Below are 17,144 nucleotides of genomic sequence, written 5' to 3'. Positions count from 1 at the left end.
TGTAGAACACACCTTAATCAGCAGTTTATGTTATGCTGCTGTTAAAAAAAAAAAAAAAGTAAAAGACAACTCACTCTGAAAATGTTCAGCATAAATGACGTCCTGTATTTGTTGTTGACTGAAATGTGACAGGAAGCTACCTGCACATGTCAGATTGCAAAGGAAATGAAGACTCAACATTGAGCTCTCTGTAAAACACTGTTAATACCAAACTAAACACTCGATCCCTTTTTAAGCTCAGGCAAAGGGAATACTTTGCTCAAAAGATCAGAAGATCCAAGGATGCCCTCGGATTGTTGTGAAGGACAGGAAGAGGGGACAATAAATCTTGGGAGTGAGTTGCAGCCCTCCCCCATCTTGTAACCGTGTTTCTTTGATAGTGTCCTCCATTGTGGGTCATTATAGAGGACAACACAGTGTGAGATATACAATCTAACACCACTAGATAGCACTGTTAGCTCAAGCTGATTAACGTCACTGCAGCACTCCCTCAAATACACACACACACACACAACAAGAAGGAGGCCATGTAACTGATAGACAGACAGTCTGCAGGGTTTAGTACTAGTAGACATAAAATGCTTTTATTATTATGGATAGGCAAAAAGTCTGAGCTGACATTCTATGGCGTTGAGTTATAACTGTTTTTGATGTTTTGTTTTTCAGATGCACATTATCAGAGGCAACAGGCAAAGGTTACATGTCATGCAAACTAGATAAATAACTCTTTATGTGTACCTTTGCTATAAAGTTAATCATCCACTGGCAATAATGTAGTGCTCTTAGTTAAAAAAGGAAAGAGGAAAAATATACATACAGTATGTAAACAGTCAAAGAAATTGCACTTTCTTGGCTTGTTATTAAAAGCCACACTACTGAAAGAGAGCAGAAATTTAACACTGGAAAAACTAACTCACTGTCACTGATTGTCTGACCAATTTAAAAAAAAAGTACACTCAGCTAAAAAAAACAAATTATGTAATTCTACAAAAAAAAAAAAAAAAAAAATCATATACAATCATAGTCAGTTTTAAGGAGAAATGTCTGATATATTGGTCAGCTGTATAACTGGTTAAAAACATCTTAGTAAAATGAAAGATTTGATTAATGACCTTTATGTATAATCCCAATAATATTGTCATGTATAGTACTAATTTTACACGCTACTGCTGATAAAAGGAAAACAGGTCTCTCTCTATGTACATTCACATGAAACTAAACGCTTATGGTTACTTCCACTAAGTGGATTAGCCCAATGCTCCTAAGATGAGAACAATCTACTATGCATCTGTACAGAAAAATGACCTCCAATCCTCAAATATTCACAACTTAAAAAAAAACAAAAAAAAACAAAAAAAACATAACAAAGGAAGTTCTTATATAGTCCTTATCAGAGGAGATATTGCTTTTAAAGACTGCATGAGTTCGCTTAGGTACGTACACAAGACAACATGGCACTTCTACAGAGCATTTGGGGTGAATCAATTCTAGTTTTCATTCCCTTTCCTCTCTCCTTTCTCCCCCCGAGGACATTCTGATTGTCAATGCTCTGAAGCAAAGAGCTAAACATTCTCAAAGGCAGTCTGAAGTAAACAGAAACACTTTTTACCCCTCTCCCTCCCTTCCCCAGGAAGCAATACTGAAAATAGTCAACAATAAACATTCCTATCATGAATATATTTTGTCCATTTCTTTAGCAGACAGTACTCAAGCTCTTTTCTCTTTTTTTCAAAAATAACTTCTTTCTTAAAACCTCATTAGAAATTCTCTTGCAGCGATGCCAAAATTCCTATCACTAAGCCCACCCCCTCCCCTGCCTATTCACTGGTACATAGCAGACACTGTCTTGGTAAAGTGAAGAAAAACCCTAACACTGTCTCAACAGATTTTAACCGGCTCATTTCTCCTTGTGTCATTTCCCAAAGGTGCAATATGACTTTGAAAGCCTTACGAGTAAATGAGGGTTCAATTTTGACCTACTTAGGGCCCAGGCTACATTTCTGTTCCCCCAGGCAGCTTGTGAGCTCCTTGTCTCTTGGAAACTTCAGAGCCGAAATGCTGAGTACTACATGTGTGTGTATATATATATATATATATATATATATATATATATATATGTCCACTTTCAGTCTCCGAGCAATGTCTGTCTTTACCAGTTTGCTTAAGGTGCTGAAGTAAGAGCGATCAAGGTGTATGTGTGTGCATTTATAGTGTGTCCACTCAGCATACATACAGTCTTTAGTGTGCTTGTTCATCCAGCACTAGTGCAAATTCATTTCAGCTGGTCTGCTTCTTTCTTTCATCTGGGACAGTCTATCTCTGTTTCTCTCATCCCTCGCCGCTTGGACAAAAGATGCGTTGCCATGGTTCCATCCTTGGTGTGATGCCCTTCAGAGCGCTAGGTTCAACACACTCATCTGTCAGTATGTGAGATGTCTTTCTTGCATTTTCAGCCACTTTAATTCTCCCCCTCTCTTCTCTTTTTCCCACTTGTTCTCTGCGGCACTACTACCGTTGATAGCAGTGTTGTGACATCAGTTTGTGTCCATCTGTCCAGTGGTGGGCCTGGTCCCTTTCTCAGAGTGGTCCCACCTACATAAAGGCAAGATACGATCAACAAAACAATGCATAGACAATACCTCCCCAGGTCAGTCCCCTTTCTGTATCTGATGCTCTACTTACCTCCCTCTGATAGCTTATGAATGCTGCAGGGTCAAAAGTAAATCATTGAGCCGTCTCTTCCTCTGTTCTCTGCTGCAGACCTCTTCTTCCCCTCGCTTTTCTTCCTCTCCCTCCTCCTCTTCTCTGTTCTGGGTTTTGGTGTGCTGTGGTGAACAAGTACGTACGACTAATTGCAGAAGCAGATTTTTATCCTTGTGGAAATTTGCATTCATAAAAAGGATTTTTTTTTTCCATGGGTAGAGTTGTTAACTCACACAGGGGCTGGCAGTGAGCAAGCTGGAGGTGTCCTGACTCTGATGGTGGGGGTCACTGCTAATAACCGTCACCTCCACCCCCACTGGCGGATCTGAGGGTCAGAAGTCAAACAGTATGTTGGTGAAGGCGTTACAGGAAGACAAGAAAACAGCACATCATCTCTTTTATATATATCTGTAATTATGCCAGTGTCCTTATTTCCCCTTGATTCCTATCCGCAATCAGTCAGGGAGCCTTTGATGGAAACTGTGTGGTTTCACTGCTAATGGGGAAAGTTGATGCTTGCTGGGTTGCTGGACACCAGCAGTGGATGACAGAAATGGGGAAACATTTCTGCAGGCTGAAATTCTGTGGTTGGAAAACTGCTTAACTTGTGCTGCTGAGTATGATATGGAGAGACAAGCCAAATATGAGGATGACGGGCTGTGAACAGAGCACACACACGCACACATGCATGCACACATATAGTAAAAGACACCAACACGGGACACAAAAGGAAGTCTATACAGATGTACATTAAAAATGAAAATGTATAGAGTTCAACCACATACTCGTATGGATACGCAAACACCTACAGAAACAAAAACTAACACACACACTTGCTTCATGGACCTGACTTGATGTGGCTGTCGTCCCCATTGGCTCCATCACAGGACAGACGTTGTGAGTCCCTCTCCTCCCCCTCTGCGTCTCTCTCTCTCTCCCTCTCTATCCTCAGCCGGATCTGTCTGTCTCTCACCAGCTCCCAGTTCCTCACGAGGAACACGTGGTGTTTCACCACAAAGCTCCTGGCCCGACACACGGGGAGAAATATTAGCCGTCCACGCTGACTTTAGTTCAGTAACAGCGCATGAAGTAGTTTATCTTGAAATGTGAATCACTGTGTTCTTTCCATACCTCTCACTGCTGGTCAAAGGCTCCATGTCGAGGTGAGGGAACAGGCTGGTAATGTCACTAGAGCTCTCTTCCTGTATAATAAAAAACAAATGGAGGCACGCATGTAAGTTTTGGAGAACAAAGGATTAAAGTTACATTCTTCATGGGCACAACCTCAAGCCACATAAACTCACCGCTGTCTGGTGAGAGGATACAGTCCTCTCCTTCAGCCGGCCTGAGTGTAACAGAGAGAAAGAAAAAGAGTAAGATATTGTATGAGAGTATTGATTGGAGCCATCAACTAAACCGGAAGATAAAAAAATCTAACACTGGCAACTCACAATAACGCCGCTTCCTCTTGAGTGGTACAGCAGGCTGCCTGTGAAGCTGCCACCAAACAACATGAGTATTACATCCCTGTACATTTGTAACACTCCAAAAAACCTACTTGAAACACTCTTGTGGCTCTGTGAAATGGGGCACTACAATACCTGGTTGTGCTGCCACAGCCACATAACATCATAGGGCAACTGGAAATGAATCCGCTTCAGCCTCAGGTATTTCCCTAGAGGACACAAAGGCAGTTTAGATGGACAGACACAGCTACAACAAACTACAGCAGTGTTTGCATTTTCTTATACACTCACCAACATGTATGGGAGCAGGTAAAAGGGTGTACTCGTGCTCCCCTGGTGTGTACTCCAAAGTCTCTCTGGAAATCTGCTGGGCTTGAGATGGGGGACTAGGAAAAACACACCATAAATAAACACAAAACCTGATAACAAAAAATGTTCCAATAGTTTGTTTATGAAATCCATCAGCTCACTCTGTTGTCTTGTAATCATCCGAGTAAAGACCTGCCATCAGAAACGTCTTCCTGGGAGGACCATCTGCTCTCTCCTCTCTTTGGATGGCTACTGGTTGGGACGGAGCCTGGTCCACATCTGTTTGGCTAAAGCATTCAGGGGGCGTGTCACACTCAGGTTTATCCATAGCGACACTAAAAGTAAAGCATGAAGAGAGAGATAGAATGATAGAGAGGAAAAAGAGAAAGAAAGAAAAGGCACTGGTTTAGCACACAGTGCTGAAAACAATAGGTTAATATAGCAATAGTGAGTGGTTGTATTGAATTTTCAAATCAACCAGCTCGGGTGCTTTTGAATGCAGTTGCGAGTGTTTACCTCTGATGACAGGGGGAGTCACCATGTTTTCTCTTCCGTCCTCTCTTCCTCCTGGCCTGCAGCTCCACCTCTGTCACCTGCTGCACTGAGTCGCCTCCTCCATCTCTCTCTGGCACTCTTTCTTCTTTTCGCCCTCCCACTTCTCTGCCATCTCTGTTGTGGCTGTGTACTGGCAAGAGGTCAAGTGATGACATGGAGGGAGCTGCGGAAGAGTGTGTGGGGGAGGGTACAGTGAAGGGCAGTGGGTGCTTCCTGGGGCGTCCTGGCCTTCTTTTGTTTTTGACCGCCACACTATCTGGTGTTGGCACACTTTTCTGCTGCCCCCGGCTTCTTGAGTCACCTTGCAAACCTGCAGTCATTGAAATAGAAAGAGGGAGGGAGGGGTTGAGGCAAAAAGTGGGGTGGGGGGGGTGGGGGGATGGGGGTGGGGGGGTGTAAGTGGTAGAGGGGAAATGAGACAGATGTGGATCAGCGATTGAGGCAGCAGGAGGTGTGAGGTGAGGCCAGTCTAGGCTGAGTCATGCAGATGGGCCACAGATTAGGTGAGTCACGACACATTTCCTCTGACCAGATCACTTCTGGGAAATGCATTAACAAGTGATTTATGTACGCACTCACACACACACATAGCAAAGAAAAAAACCACAAGAATGGACAAAAACACCGTGCGCCGTGCATACTTTTTTGTGTGAGCATGCACACGTATGCACTCTTCCACACAAATTGTTTTTGCACATTCAGTTAATGTGGCACACAATCTCAAAGAGCTGAGCAGACAGAAGAAGAGAGAAAAAAGTCTGTGTGAGCGTGCCCCTGCAAGCACGCTGTACTTTAAAACATGTGTGTTCAGTTAGATGATGAACTGATGGCAAATGTATTCCACTTCTTGCAAAAACAACATTTTCCCTTCACAAGCTTACTTTGCCCCTATTCTGACCCCAGTGCTATTCCTTCATCAATCACTCCTGAGGTCATCTATCTTTTTGTTCCATTTTCCACAGTCCCTGACAAGACTGACCACTCTTTCCTTATTGGATTTTTCCAAGTCAAATAGGCCCTGCTGGCCAGCAGTGAGGGATAGGCCAGGCTTTAAATAGCCAATCTGGTGGTTAACTAATGACTGTGTTCACTGGGTAGCCCCAGGCTGCAACAGTGTGCGGTTTTCTGCAGACCGGGAAGATTTCAAAGATTTTCTGGCAGATTCCCATTAAGATGCTGCCCTCCTGCTATAACACTTTTTAAAAATTCCAACTGAGAGCGGTTGCTGAGTGGTTGCATTTGTGAGTATGTGTCAGGCATGTCCCCTGCACAGGAGAGGGAGTCTGAAATTGGCTATAAAAAGAATGGAGTCTGATTTCCTCTCAGACACCCTCCAGGCTTTGATGTGTGGCTCAACATCACCTGAGAAAAAGCAATGCTGTCACTATATTGGGCAAACTCTTGGTGCCACAGTCTCGTCTCCACACTGTGCAAATATGAAAATCTGTCATACTGAGCAAGTGAAAAGAGGCTCTTGGCATAAAACCTCTTCACTCAGCTAGCAGTCACGATTTGGTTGCTACTGTTGTATTTCAATGGGAGGCACAGTTGATCTTAGATTTCCCATATTATCTAGATTACTGTCAGTATTCTACATATTCATATTTTCTGGAGATGAAATAATAGCAGAATACAACTGTGCATTCACATAACTCAAGAGGCATCTGTCAGCACAGTTTCCAGCCAGTGAAATACAAACACTGCTACTTTAGCACTAATGCTAACATTATCTCATTCTGAGCCAACAAACAGAAGCACAGACATGTCAATGATCTGCTCATTCACGTAAGTAACAATGAAATCATTCATGCACCCTCACCTGATTCTCTCCTCTCTCTCCAAGCTGGCTCGTCTCTCCTCCATGACCTGTCCTCACTTCCTGAATTCCTACTGGCCAATCCACTCCTTGGTCCCCTCCCACCTGTTGCCATGGCAGCGGATGTGAACAGATTGGTGTGTATTGGGGAAGAGGATGTGCTGTACAGGTGTGACTCTTGAACATCCTCACCATCTTCGTCCTCTCCATCTGATGCAATCAGTCCACCTGTACGTTGCTCCCCGGTGAAGCTTCTCCAACTGGGGTTTGAGTTTCCAAATCCTTGCCCTCCCAGACCCCCGAATTTCATCCAGCTCTGGCCCAGGCCGCCCCAGCCTCCTCCAAATGAAGACAGGTGAGAGGAACCGAGCCCCAATGAGGTGAGAGATGTGTGTTTGTACCTCTCTGCTGAGGATGATGATGCTGCGGCAGCAGCAGAGGAGAAGGAATCATTTCCATTCTCACATAACCAAGGCGATTCTTTGGACATTGTGCTCCCCATTCCTCTTGTCCCTTTCCTCCCACCTTCTCCTTGCATTAAAATGAACCCTGACCTTGGCTTTGAACTGGCCAACCCCTCTCTCTCCATGCCATCTTCCTCCTCATCCTCGTGTAACTCCTCCTCGTCATCCATGTCTCGCTCGCAGTGCCGGTGACGGTGTTTATGTTTGTGTTTGTGTTCGCTCCTCCCACAGCCACAGGAGAGGCTGGATGTGAACCCTGAGCTGAGATGTGGGCCTCCTCCACTGCCTCCTCCCATATCTCCCTCAACCTCTCCTCCTAAAGTGCCCTCTCTCAGCAACCTGCTCCTGCGCCTGTGGAATCTGGCGGGGTTGAGGAGGAAGTGGGCATGGTGGGGCTGATGGGGCGCATACTGGTGATGAGATGGAAGCGGGTAGGAGCTGGGGAGGTGGTGGTAAAGTGTAGTGGCTGGGGGATAGCTGCTGTAAAAGCCCATATTTTCAATGGTCTCCTGGAACTTTGACGGGCAGCTACACTGTCTTCGGTCTGGCTTCCTGTTACAATGCACTGGCTGGCAGGGGTAGAAAGGCTGGGGGGAGAAGGAGGGATTAGTAGGGTAAGACGAAGGGTGAGGCGAATAGAAACCATTCAGATTGATCCTGAAGATATTAGAGCGGAGAGAATGGGAGGAGGGGTGATGGCGCCTTCCTCCAGGAGCATTCCCACTCCCATCAAAGCCCTGTCCCAGTCCTGTCCTCACCCAACTTCGCCGTCCGATATGGACCTCGCTGAATTGACCAATTAGATCCTCTAGTTCAGCCAGAAACTCTGGATCCTGCATGTGCAGCTGCTGGTGCTTCTTCTTATGTTTATTTTTCTGTCTCTTCAGTGCATTGTGCCCAAGGCAAGGATAATAGTCTGAATGAGTGCACTTATTGTGTCCTGGGCATGGGCAGGGGCACAAGCAAGTACAGGAAGAGGAGCAGTCATAATCTCCGCCTGTGCCGGTGTCTGTCTCTGTGCCGCTCCACAGAACTTGAGTTGCTCATTGGGTTTGTGTGTCTGGGGATATGAGAGGGGGGTGAGGAGATAGGAGAGGGACGGTCCACAAGAGAGGATGGGTGTCTTTGACCCCCAAGCATCATACCCGAGCCCTGACCCAACCTGAGAATGCCTCGAGCTCCCCTCATCTCCCCTCGCTCAGAAACACTATTGTTGTCCGTTCCAATACCGCTATCACTAGGTAGTGTCTCTTCGCTGTGTGATTCACTCCTGGGGGAGGGAGTGGCCTCTTTCAGGTGGCCAGGGGAGCCAGGTGTGTGATGCAGTGGAGGGGTGGGACAGGAGAGCTTACATGAAGACTGGTGAAAGGGGAAGTGATGCCTTCCCTGACATGGACAACTCTTCTTCACAAAGGGAGAGAGGGAAGAGGAGGAGGGAGGACGTGGGGAGGTACAGGATGATGATGGGGAAGGGAGGGAAAAGGGATGAGGAAAAAGTAAGGAAGATGTTGGTTCTGTGAGGCTGCCCTCACTGTAGGGACTCTGAGCCCCACTGGAGTGGGTAAGAGATGGGGAGGGAAAGGGGTGAGAGGGAGGAGGCTGGGGTTGGTGAGACGAGAAGAGAGAAGTTTCAGAGGGATTGGTAAACAGAGATGACTGAGCGGAGTTCTGGGGGTTGGAATTTAGGTTAGCTGTTTGGACTTTAGGCTTGCGTCCTCGTCTCTTGCCCATGTAGATGGTCCCTCTCTTACTCACATTGATCTGAGGGCCCAGTTTACTCCCAAAGGATGAGGACAGGGCTGAGAGCGTGTGTACTGTTGTAGCCTCTATTGATTTACACGTTCTCAGAGAGGTCTCACCATCTGCCGCCTCGCCTCCCCTTCCCTCCTTTCCTACATACCCAGAGAGCATTACCTTGTGAAGTCTCCTCTTCTTTCTTTTCTTCATCTCATTAATCAGCCTCCTGATCTTTAGCTGCCTGTTACCCTTTTCAGGAGGGTGAAAATCTTTACTCCTGTCTGTATTATCATTGTGATTCAGTGCATCTCCACTCTGGTCCTCGGGGAGGGGTCGTTTGGGAGGACGGCCACGCTTCTTGGGGCTGGATTTAGAAGGAACAGCACACTGCAGTATTGGACTTGGCTCCAGTACAGGGGCTTTCTGAACTCCGTTACACCCCGGAAGAGGCACCTCAGCTGGGATAGCATTCGGTGAAAGTTTTGGGGGAGGTTCATCTAAACTAGAGCTGTTGGATTTAGGGCGGCCCCTTTTTCGGGCAGGAGTTATGGGGCATCTGGATGCAGGGGGGCAAGGGTCTGATGTGGGGTGACTCTGCTTTGGGGATGGAGGTTTGGTTGCAGAAGAGAGAGGAGAGGAGCTACTGGTTAAGGAGCTAAACGGAGTTGGGTGTGACTCATTGGTCTGCTGAATAGTGGCCTTGGCAGGAAGGGACGTCTTGGGGTTCTGGGGGAAACTTAGTAAAGGATTATGTTGGGAATCTGAAGGGGCTTCCTGATTTTCCACCCTCTGAGCCCGGTGCACCAGCTTGGTCCAGCTGGGCCGTCTGGCTTTACGTTTTTTGAGTGGCCGGCTGTCTTGCTCTCGGGGGGAAGAAGGGGGAGAAACAGGGGCACGGGCAGAAGGAGTGGACAGAGAGGGAGGAGCAGAAGAGGGGTGGCTTGGAGGCACAGTTGAATGTCTTGAGACGTCTTGTTCTTTTGATTTACTGGTGTCACCTGTTGTTGTTGCTGGTTCAGCTTGTTTAACTGGCTTGGAACTGTCATCTATCTTGTTTTTCTCTTCTGGTTTTCCAGAATTCATAGAGATTTTATCTAGTTTGCCACTATCAACTGTTTCACCACATTTAGCATTATTATCTTCTGTTCTTTGTCTGTCTGGACTAAGCTTATCCCTCTTTTTCTCAGCTTTTCCTCTTTCAGCCTTTAGTTCGTCCCTCCACATATCATCAGGCCTATGTCTTTCAACTTTTTCTTTACCATGCCTTGATTTTCCATCCTTCCCTTTTTCCTTTTTCTTCTTCTTGCCTTCCTCCTTTCTGCTCTCACTCTTTGCTCTCTCAGCTTCAAATCTATCTCTCTTTGATTTTTTGTCTTTCCGTTTCTCTTTCTTCGCTTTCCTCTCTTTCTCTCTCTCTTTCTCTACTGAGAGATGTAGAGAGGGATCCTGATCTTGGGACTGGGCAGAGGAGGGATCCACAGAGTGGGAGGACTGTGGTTTAGGGGTGACTGAGGGAGAGGAAGGAGAGTCTGGCCTACTCTTATTGGACAGGCTAAGTTCTTTGTGGGAGCTGGTGGAGACTAGAGGTCTTGTCGAGGAGTCCATGGAAGAAACACTGCTGTGTTTCCCAACTTTGATTTTTGACGAGGTGGAAGTGCCAAGGATGTCGGCAGAGCCTTTCCCATTTGATAGTCCCTTCTGTCTCGCTGTCTGGACCAAACCATTATGTTTCTTGGAGACGTTTCCTTCATTTCTGGTGTCTGATGCAGAGAGTGCCTGGATGCATGGTGTGGAGGGAGTGGTTGAAACTGTCTGGTCTGTTGTGGATGAGCAGGGCTTGTGTCCTGCAGGAACGGGCTGGCCATTGACATTAGGAAGCTTCTCTTTCTTCACTCTCTCAGATGAGCCATTTGAATTCACCTCTGTCTTATCGGCCAGTTTGATAGGAACCTGAGGAATGCAAACATGCAATCTCTGTAATAAACAGCAAAGGCTGTGACATCCATTAGTTTGCTGTAGACAACAGTGAAGGACAATGGGAAAGAGACAATAAGTGAAATGCTTTTGTTTTTGTCTGCCCATTAAAAGAGAGAGAAAGGACAAAATGACTCAATCAGGCAGAGAAAAGAGGGCATACTGAGGAGAAGGAGAGAGTGAGGTGATGGAAACAGGAATGGGGTTGACACAGAAAGGAGAAATACAAAGGGAGAGAAACAGAGAGGAAGGGAGTGGGACAGGGACAGAGGGGGAGTGAAAGATAAATGAGAGCAGGTAGAGAAAAGAGGGGATGTAAAAATAGAAGAGAGGGACAGATATAGAGAGCCTGGCAGAGACAGAAAGAGAGAGAGAAAGCTGTGCTATTGGTAGCTATAAATTGCCACTAATACAGATGAGAAGGCTTGACATTTCATACTTGTCCTGTAATTTTGGTATGCTGCAGCCTGAGTGGCGTTTGTGTAGCTAAAGCAATAAGCTTCCCCTTGGGTGATTGTCATAAGGACTGATGGACCAATGTCTGTAATGGCTCCAAGTGGTTGCTGTGCTGTTGTCCTATTTATAGGTCTGTTTATTTAAATGTGCTGCTTAAGCCTCAGTATTGAGACAATGGCTCGTTTGACCTTATTACAACTGAGCACAAAGTTGGGCGATTTTGCACCACAAAAGCCCGTCTGGTGGTTAACTACAAAAACAAAAAGTATTCACTCACTGTAACCCTTATTTTTTTTCCATTTTATGTTAAATTTAACTAATAGAAGGTTGAGCATTGGCACCTGACATGAGGGAATCTGTATGTGTGTGAGGAAAATTGACCTTGTCCTCAACTTACCTGTTTGGCAGACTTCGTCCCTTGGCTGGCTATGGCAGGGACTGAGGCTGGGGCGGAAGCTGTAGTAAATGTTGATGATAACGACAGTGGCTGCGAAGACGAAGATGGTGACGACGAGGTTAATGATGATGATGCAAGTGGTGGTGAGGCAGCAGATGCACTTTGTTTGGATGTGGTCTGGACACCATCCAAGCCTGAGCGTTGCTCTCTGGTTGTCTCCTCTGGGGTAGAGCTGGTTTTACTCTGCTGCCCCACTCCTCCTTCACCATCCCCCTTCAGCAGTCCCCCCCTGCCTTGTCTCTGATAGGTCCTGATGGTGGGCTTGCAGACGTAGCTCTCCAAAATCTTGGGCGGTTTCTTGGTGCGTTTGGCCTGGAGTCCAATCCGGAGTCGTACATTCCCCTCAGGGCAGCTGGTCTCTCTGCCAGAGATCTGAAGCTGCTGCTGCCCTGCACTTCCACAGCGCCCCTCAATGAGTAGCTCCAGCACTGCCCCCTTGTCTCCTTCTCTCTTCTTCCCAGCTCCTCTTTTCTCCTCCTCCTTTTTCCCTACATCTCCATTCTCCCCCTCACCTCTTCTCTTTTTCTCTGCCACTTGGTCCTGTTCAGAGTCTTCAGGTGCAGAGGTGGGGTCCAGAGTGGAGTTTGTAGCTGGAGGGGTTCCCCCCTTCACTCTCTGGTCCATCAGAGAAGTCAGGGGGGAGAAGCAGGATGCTGTGGGGTTCCCAGTCTAACACCTTCAAATGTACCCAGTGGGGTTAGTGGGGTCAAGGGCAAAGAGATGAATGCAGGTGTAGGTCAGGAGATTTGCAAAAGAATATCCTGTAATAGTCCAAGCACAGGTGGTTGCCTTCATCCAGCGAAGGTCTCTCTCTTCTCTTTTAGACTTAAACTGAGAGGGAGTAAGTTTAAGGGAGAGAGAGAGGGAAGGGAAAGACAGACAGACATAGACAGAAAGATAGAGAGACCAGTGATTAGTCATTTCAGTGAGCTCAGATGCTGAATAGTAGCAGTACAGGAATTGAGGGGAAAGTCCCCTTCCTGCAGGCAGCTGTAGAGAGGTGCTAAAGTCTGTGTCCACAGAGATGATCTCATCGTACAGAAAGCCCAGGGGGCCAATCAACGCCGCTGATTCCCAGAATGTCGGCACTAACGGGAAGAAAGACCTACTCACGTTCCTCAAAAACACAATCAGCTCGTTTTCTATAACATATCTGTAAATAACAGCAGCTCTGACAGACTCCTTAAACCTCTAATGTTCTACTTATGTACAAATCCTTAATCTGCCTCCTCTTTCCCAAATCAATATATCAATCAATCAGCTCCTGACTAATTCAAACACTTGATCCAGTCCCCCCCCCCCCCCCCCTCCCCTCGCCCCACTGTCTTTGCGCCTTCTGTTCTCAGCTACTCCCACAAGCACTTCTCCTCCCACCCTTCCCTCTGCTGTACTTTCTTTTCTCTCCGAAACTCCCCTTTTCATGTTTGGCAGAAAGCTTTTGCATGCATTCTCTATTAGTCCCATCCACTCTCTCTCTCTCTCTCTCTCTCTCTCGCTCTCTTTCTCTCTCTGTAGACCACACAGTAAAATGGTCAACTCATACACTGTATCCATGTTAATCAGAACCATATTTCCTCCTCCACTTCGTTCTTTTTCTCCTCTCCAACCTAAATCCCTCCATTCACGGTCCGACCATTCCCCTCCTCCTCTTTCAGTAGTGGTAACACAAATCCGTAGGAAAGGGTAAAACTTATTTTTGGAAAGGAGTGCAAATTCCTCCTCCTCCCATTGCTTCCTCTAAGTCAAGTAAACTTTTCATTGACCCCATTGTAAATGGACTTTTAATTTGACATTACAGCAAAGTAACACACCCTAAAATAACATTCTCCTCACCATAAAAACTTTCACTCTCACTCGCACAGTGTTCAGCCCAGTTTCTAACATAACGTATCAAAGGGAAGCAGCATCTTCTGTCACGCTTACTTCATTACACCCTCTCTCTCATTAAGGGAGACACTCATCCATTTTCTAATAAAACACACCCTGCCAAGCATTCTTGCAGATCTCTCCTGAGAGCCTCTTATGAAATAGCTCGTCTGTCCCTCGACTGCCCCCTTAAACTTACAAGAGCATCTCAGATAATGTTTTCATTTAAGAGCTCAGTGGGCTATCTCTCGTGCCTCTTGGTCCCTCCACACCCAAACCCTTTCCTTGAATCATACTGAGCTCAAATCAACATCTGTTCCAGTAACTGCTGTTATGTAACCGTATTGGAAAGCATTTCCAAGGCCAAACCTTCGTACAATAAAATAAAATGAGCACAGAGATGGACAGTGGTCCTCTTAAATAACAGCAGCCACTTTTTATTGTGGCCCCTAGTCCGGACGCCTGTCCCGTATGAGGAGAGAGAGAGCGAAGGGAAGGGATCCAGGCATTAGGTATAGCTGGAGTCATACAGGTCACAATCATGTTGTGCAAAGTGTAGAGCGAATACGAGTGGCAGGTCTTCTGACTTAAAAGGGTAGGCCCATTCAACATCAGTCAAAGTGCATACTAATAGCTTTTTATACTCTCCAGAGCTATACCTCTCAAACATAACTCAAAATTATTCTAACATTAGACCAGAAGCTATTCCCAGTGACGGGATGATGGGTGGACTTGACACCGTAGTCAGTGTGGTTCTTCGGCAGCGCTGAGGCGACGGTTAAATCACGATAATGGCCCACCATATTTCCAAGCCATCATCATCATCATCATCACCACCACCACCACCACCACCATCCCATGACGGTGTTATCATCAATAACCACAACACCACTGTCATCTGCCTGACAACAGCAGGAGCACAGCGGCCCTGCCCCCTGGAAATTAGGGTGTTGTTGTGATGGCATCTCGCACATACTGAACCATGGAGGCTCACACAGTATAGGTGCAGCCTGAACTCCACATATACAAGGGGAAGTTTCTCACGAGTCTCCCTCCTCCTCCTCCTCCTCCTCCTCTCTCTCTCTCTCTCTCTCTCAAACACACACACACACACACACATCAGTGAGTGTATTAGAAGTGTGTTGGTCGTACATTGTGTACCCAGGTCGCAGCTGCGTAGGCTGACTGATGTTGCTACTGTAGATACAGTACGGGCAGTGGGGGGGGGGGGGGGGGGGGGGGGTGTTACCGCACTGGAGCAACCTATCACTGCTTTAACCGAGGACGTCAACGGGAGCTTCCTTCTCCATAATGACTTTGCGCACCTTCTGAAAATCACTATCCGCCTGATGCTGTCGCACTTACAAATGATACACACAGGGCACGTGTTTTTTGTTGTCGTCACACTCCCGTCTCCAGAATAAAACACGTCGCACATTTCAGCGGCTCAAAAACATCCACGGCTGACAAACTCAACATGGAAGTGGTGGGCTGCGTAGCGAGAAAAAATGTGCTCGCTGGTGGTGTTTTTTTTTTTTTTTTTTTTTTTTTTGTGATCTTCTGCCCGTCCTCTGCTAAGCCCTTCTGCTGGTGTCAGCGGCGCTGAAATAAGAAATATAACCACGCACGGAGAACAGAGGAGGGGGGGGGGGGGGGGGGACACACTCGGCAACAAGGGATAAAATTAGCGCAAAAGCGGATGCACAAAATTCTCTGTAACCTACTGTGCTTTGAGCTGGCTGATGATGACAGGCCTGCACACATTAATACAGACTGCCATGACAATCTGTAATAAGGCTACGTAGGCTACTTACCCGAGAGCGCGTCCCAGAGCCAACTGCGTTTGAGCAGGAGGTTAAGGTGTTTGCTGTCCTGCTCCCCGCTTCGCACCGACGGCAATCCACAGCTTTTGGTGCATTAGATGTTGCTTTGATTACATAACTAAGGCCAGCGGAGGTTAAAACACCCCCTAAAACCGAGTTTCAGTCCCATCAGAGCGCAGAGCCCGCTGTGCAACAACATTGGCGCGGGTGTTTTCATAATCATACAGTCGACAGATCTCCGTCGGCGCGTCTCCGCAGCTAGGTGGCGGACTGGTTACGCTGCTGGACCTGTATTTCGCCACTTCTCTCGGGGAAAGTTACATCGCTCCCGCCTGTGATAATAATGGCTCGGATCGTGCTCTCGTATGCGCACAGGCTGTTAACGTGTCAGGGCTGAAGGCTGAAGGCTGCAGCAGTGTGTGTGTGCGTGTGTGTGTGAGGGAGAGAGAGAGAGGGTGTGTGTGTGTGTGTGTGTGTGTGTGTGTGTGTGCGCTACGGTGGTTACAGGCTGACGGAGCAGAGGGGTTGGTGGATGTGCGGGAATGCAACTGCGTGGCCATTTTCATGTGGCCAGAGGAGGGGATAAGACGGTGAACACAGCACAGGATCTCATTGCGGTTCATAATAGGCGATTGGGGAGGGCTATTTAGACGCTTAATAAAATGGCGACGACTTGGCTAAAATAGGCTGTCGGTAGGATCCGAGGAGCAGCCGAAAAGTTGCATCGTGTAACGCAATACGGGATTCAGCTTACACGGTGTAAGGGAGAGGAAAGAAAGACAGGCTGGGCCAAGCACTTATTAAAAAGTTAATTTGCGTGACCTGTTTTGTCGTGCACCAGGATGCAACAGAAAGATACTGATCCAAAACTATAAGCAGTGTTGTTTCATGCAGTGGGAATGACACAAACATCGACGCATAGCCTGTTGAAATACTTGTTTTAGTATGAACAGTTTAAATGAAGTTATGGCTAACAGTGAAAATAAAAGTATTAATAATTAGAAGAATATCAATATAGAAATTACTTGTTAATTTTTTGTTGTTATTCATAGTGTTCACAGTAGAAGTAGTGACATCATCATTACTGCTGTTTTGTTGTTTATATGTCTATGCACAGAACCAGATTAAGGCAATATGGAGCCACAGGACAAAAATGCTTTTGGGCTTCTGCTTGCCCCCTGGTCCTGCTGCGTTTTGTGCAATTTCTATTTACACTGTAACCTCCTCCTTCCCAGTAAATGCACAAGACTATGCATGAATTTCACCCATACCCAGTTAACAACCTGCTACCTGTACAGGCTTTGCTATTTGTCCAATTGTTACTGGTAATTAAAGTGGAATAAACACCATTTTATTTAAGAATATATGCACTACGTAAAGGCAATATCACCTAAAAAAATAAAGTTTTTACAGCTAGATTCTGATTTAGGGTCCCTCTATAAGGCAGACCCCCAGCATGCTGTAATGATGCAGGACTTGTCATAAAGCTCTTAGCATTTCAGTTAAGTAGAAACCAAA

At 46.5% G+C, this 17,144-nt stretch overlaps 1 protein-coding gene across 1 annotated transcript; it reads right to left on the bottom strand.

Annotated features, from left to right (window-relative positions):
• Window positions 1-84: 84 nt before the first annotated feature.
• Window positions 85-16,725, bottom strand: LOC139613147 (histone-lysine N-methyltransferase ASH1L-like). Its single transcript, XM_071469531.1, is given in 15 exon segments — window positions 85-2,592; window positions 2,683-2,825; window positions 2,937-3,028; window positions 3,550-3,725; window positions 3,835-3,905; window positions 4,008-4,048; window positions 4,155-4,200; window positions 4,305-4,378; window positions 4,461-4,555; window positions 4,640-4,813; window positions 4,995-5,343; window positions 6,853-8,304; window positions 8,306-11,000; window positions 11,878-12,768; window positions 15,618-16,725. Coding segments are annotated over 13 exon segments (6,078 nt in total). The 5' UTR covers window positions 12,562-12,768; window positions 15,618-16,725; the 3' UTR covers window positions 85-2,592; window positions 2,683-2,696.
• Window positions 16,726-17,144: the final 419 nt, after the last annotated feature.

The sequence above is a fragment of the Trachinotus anak genome, unplaced genomic scaffold, assembly GCF_046630095.1.
Source record: "Trachinotus anak isolate AG129_WGS33_773 ecotype Australia unplaced genomic scaffold, CSIRO_AGI_Tana_v1 ptg000032l, whole genome shotgun sequence".
Taxonomy (NCBI): Eukaryota; Metazoa; Chordata; class Actinopteri; order Carangiformes; family Carangidae; genus Trachinotus; species Trachinotus anak.
The sequence above is the reverse complement of the archived record's forward strand: the minus strand, read 5'-3'. Positions and strand labels throughout refer to the sequence as shown.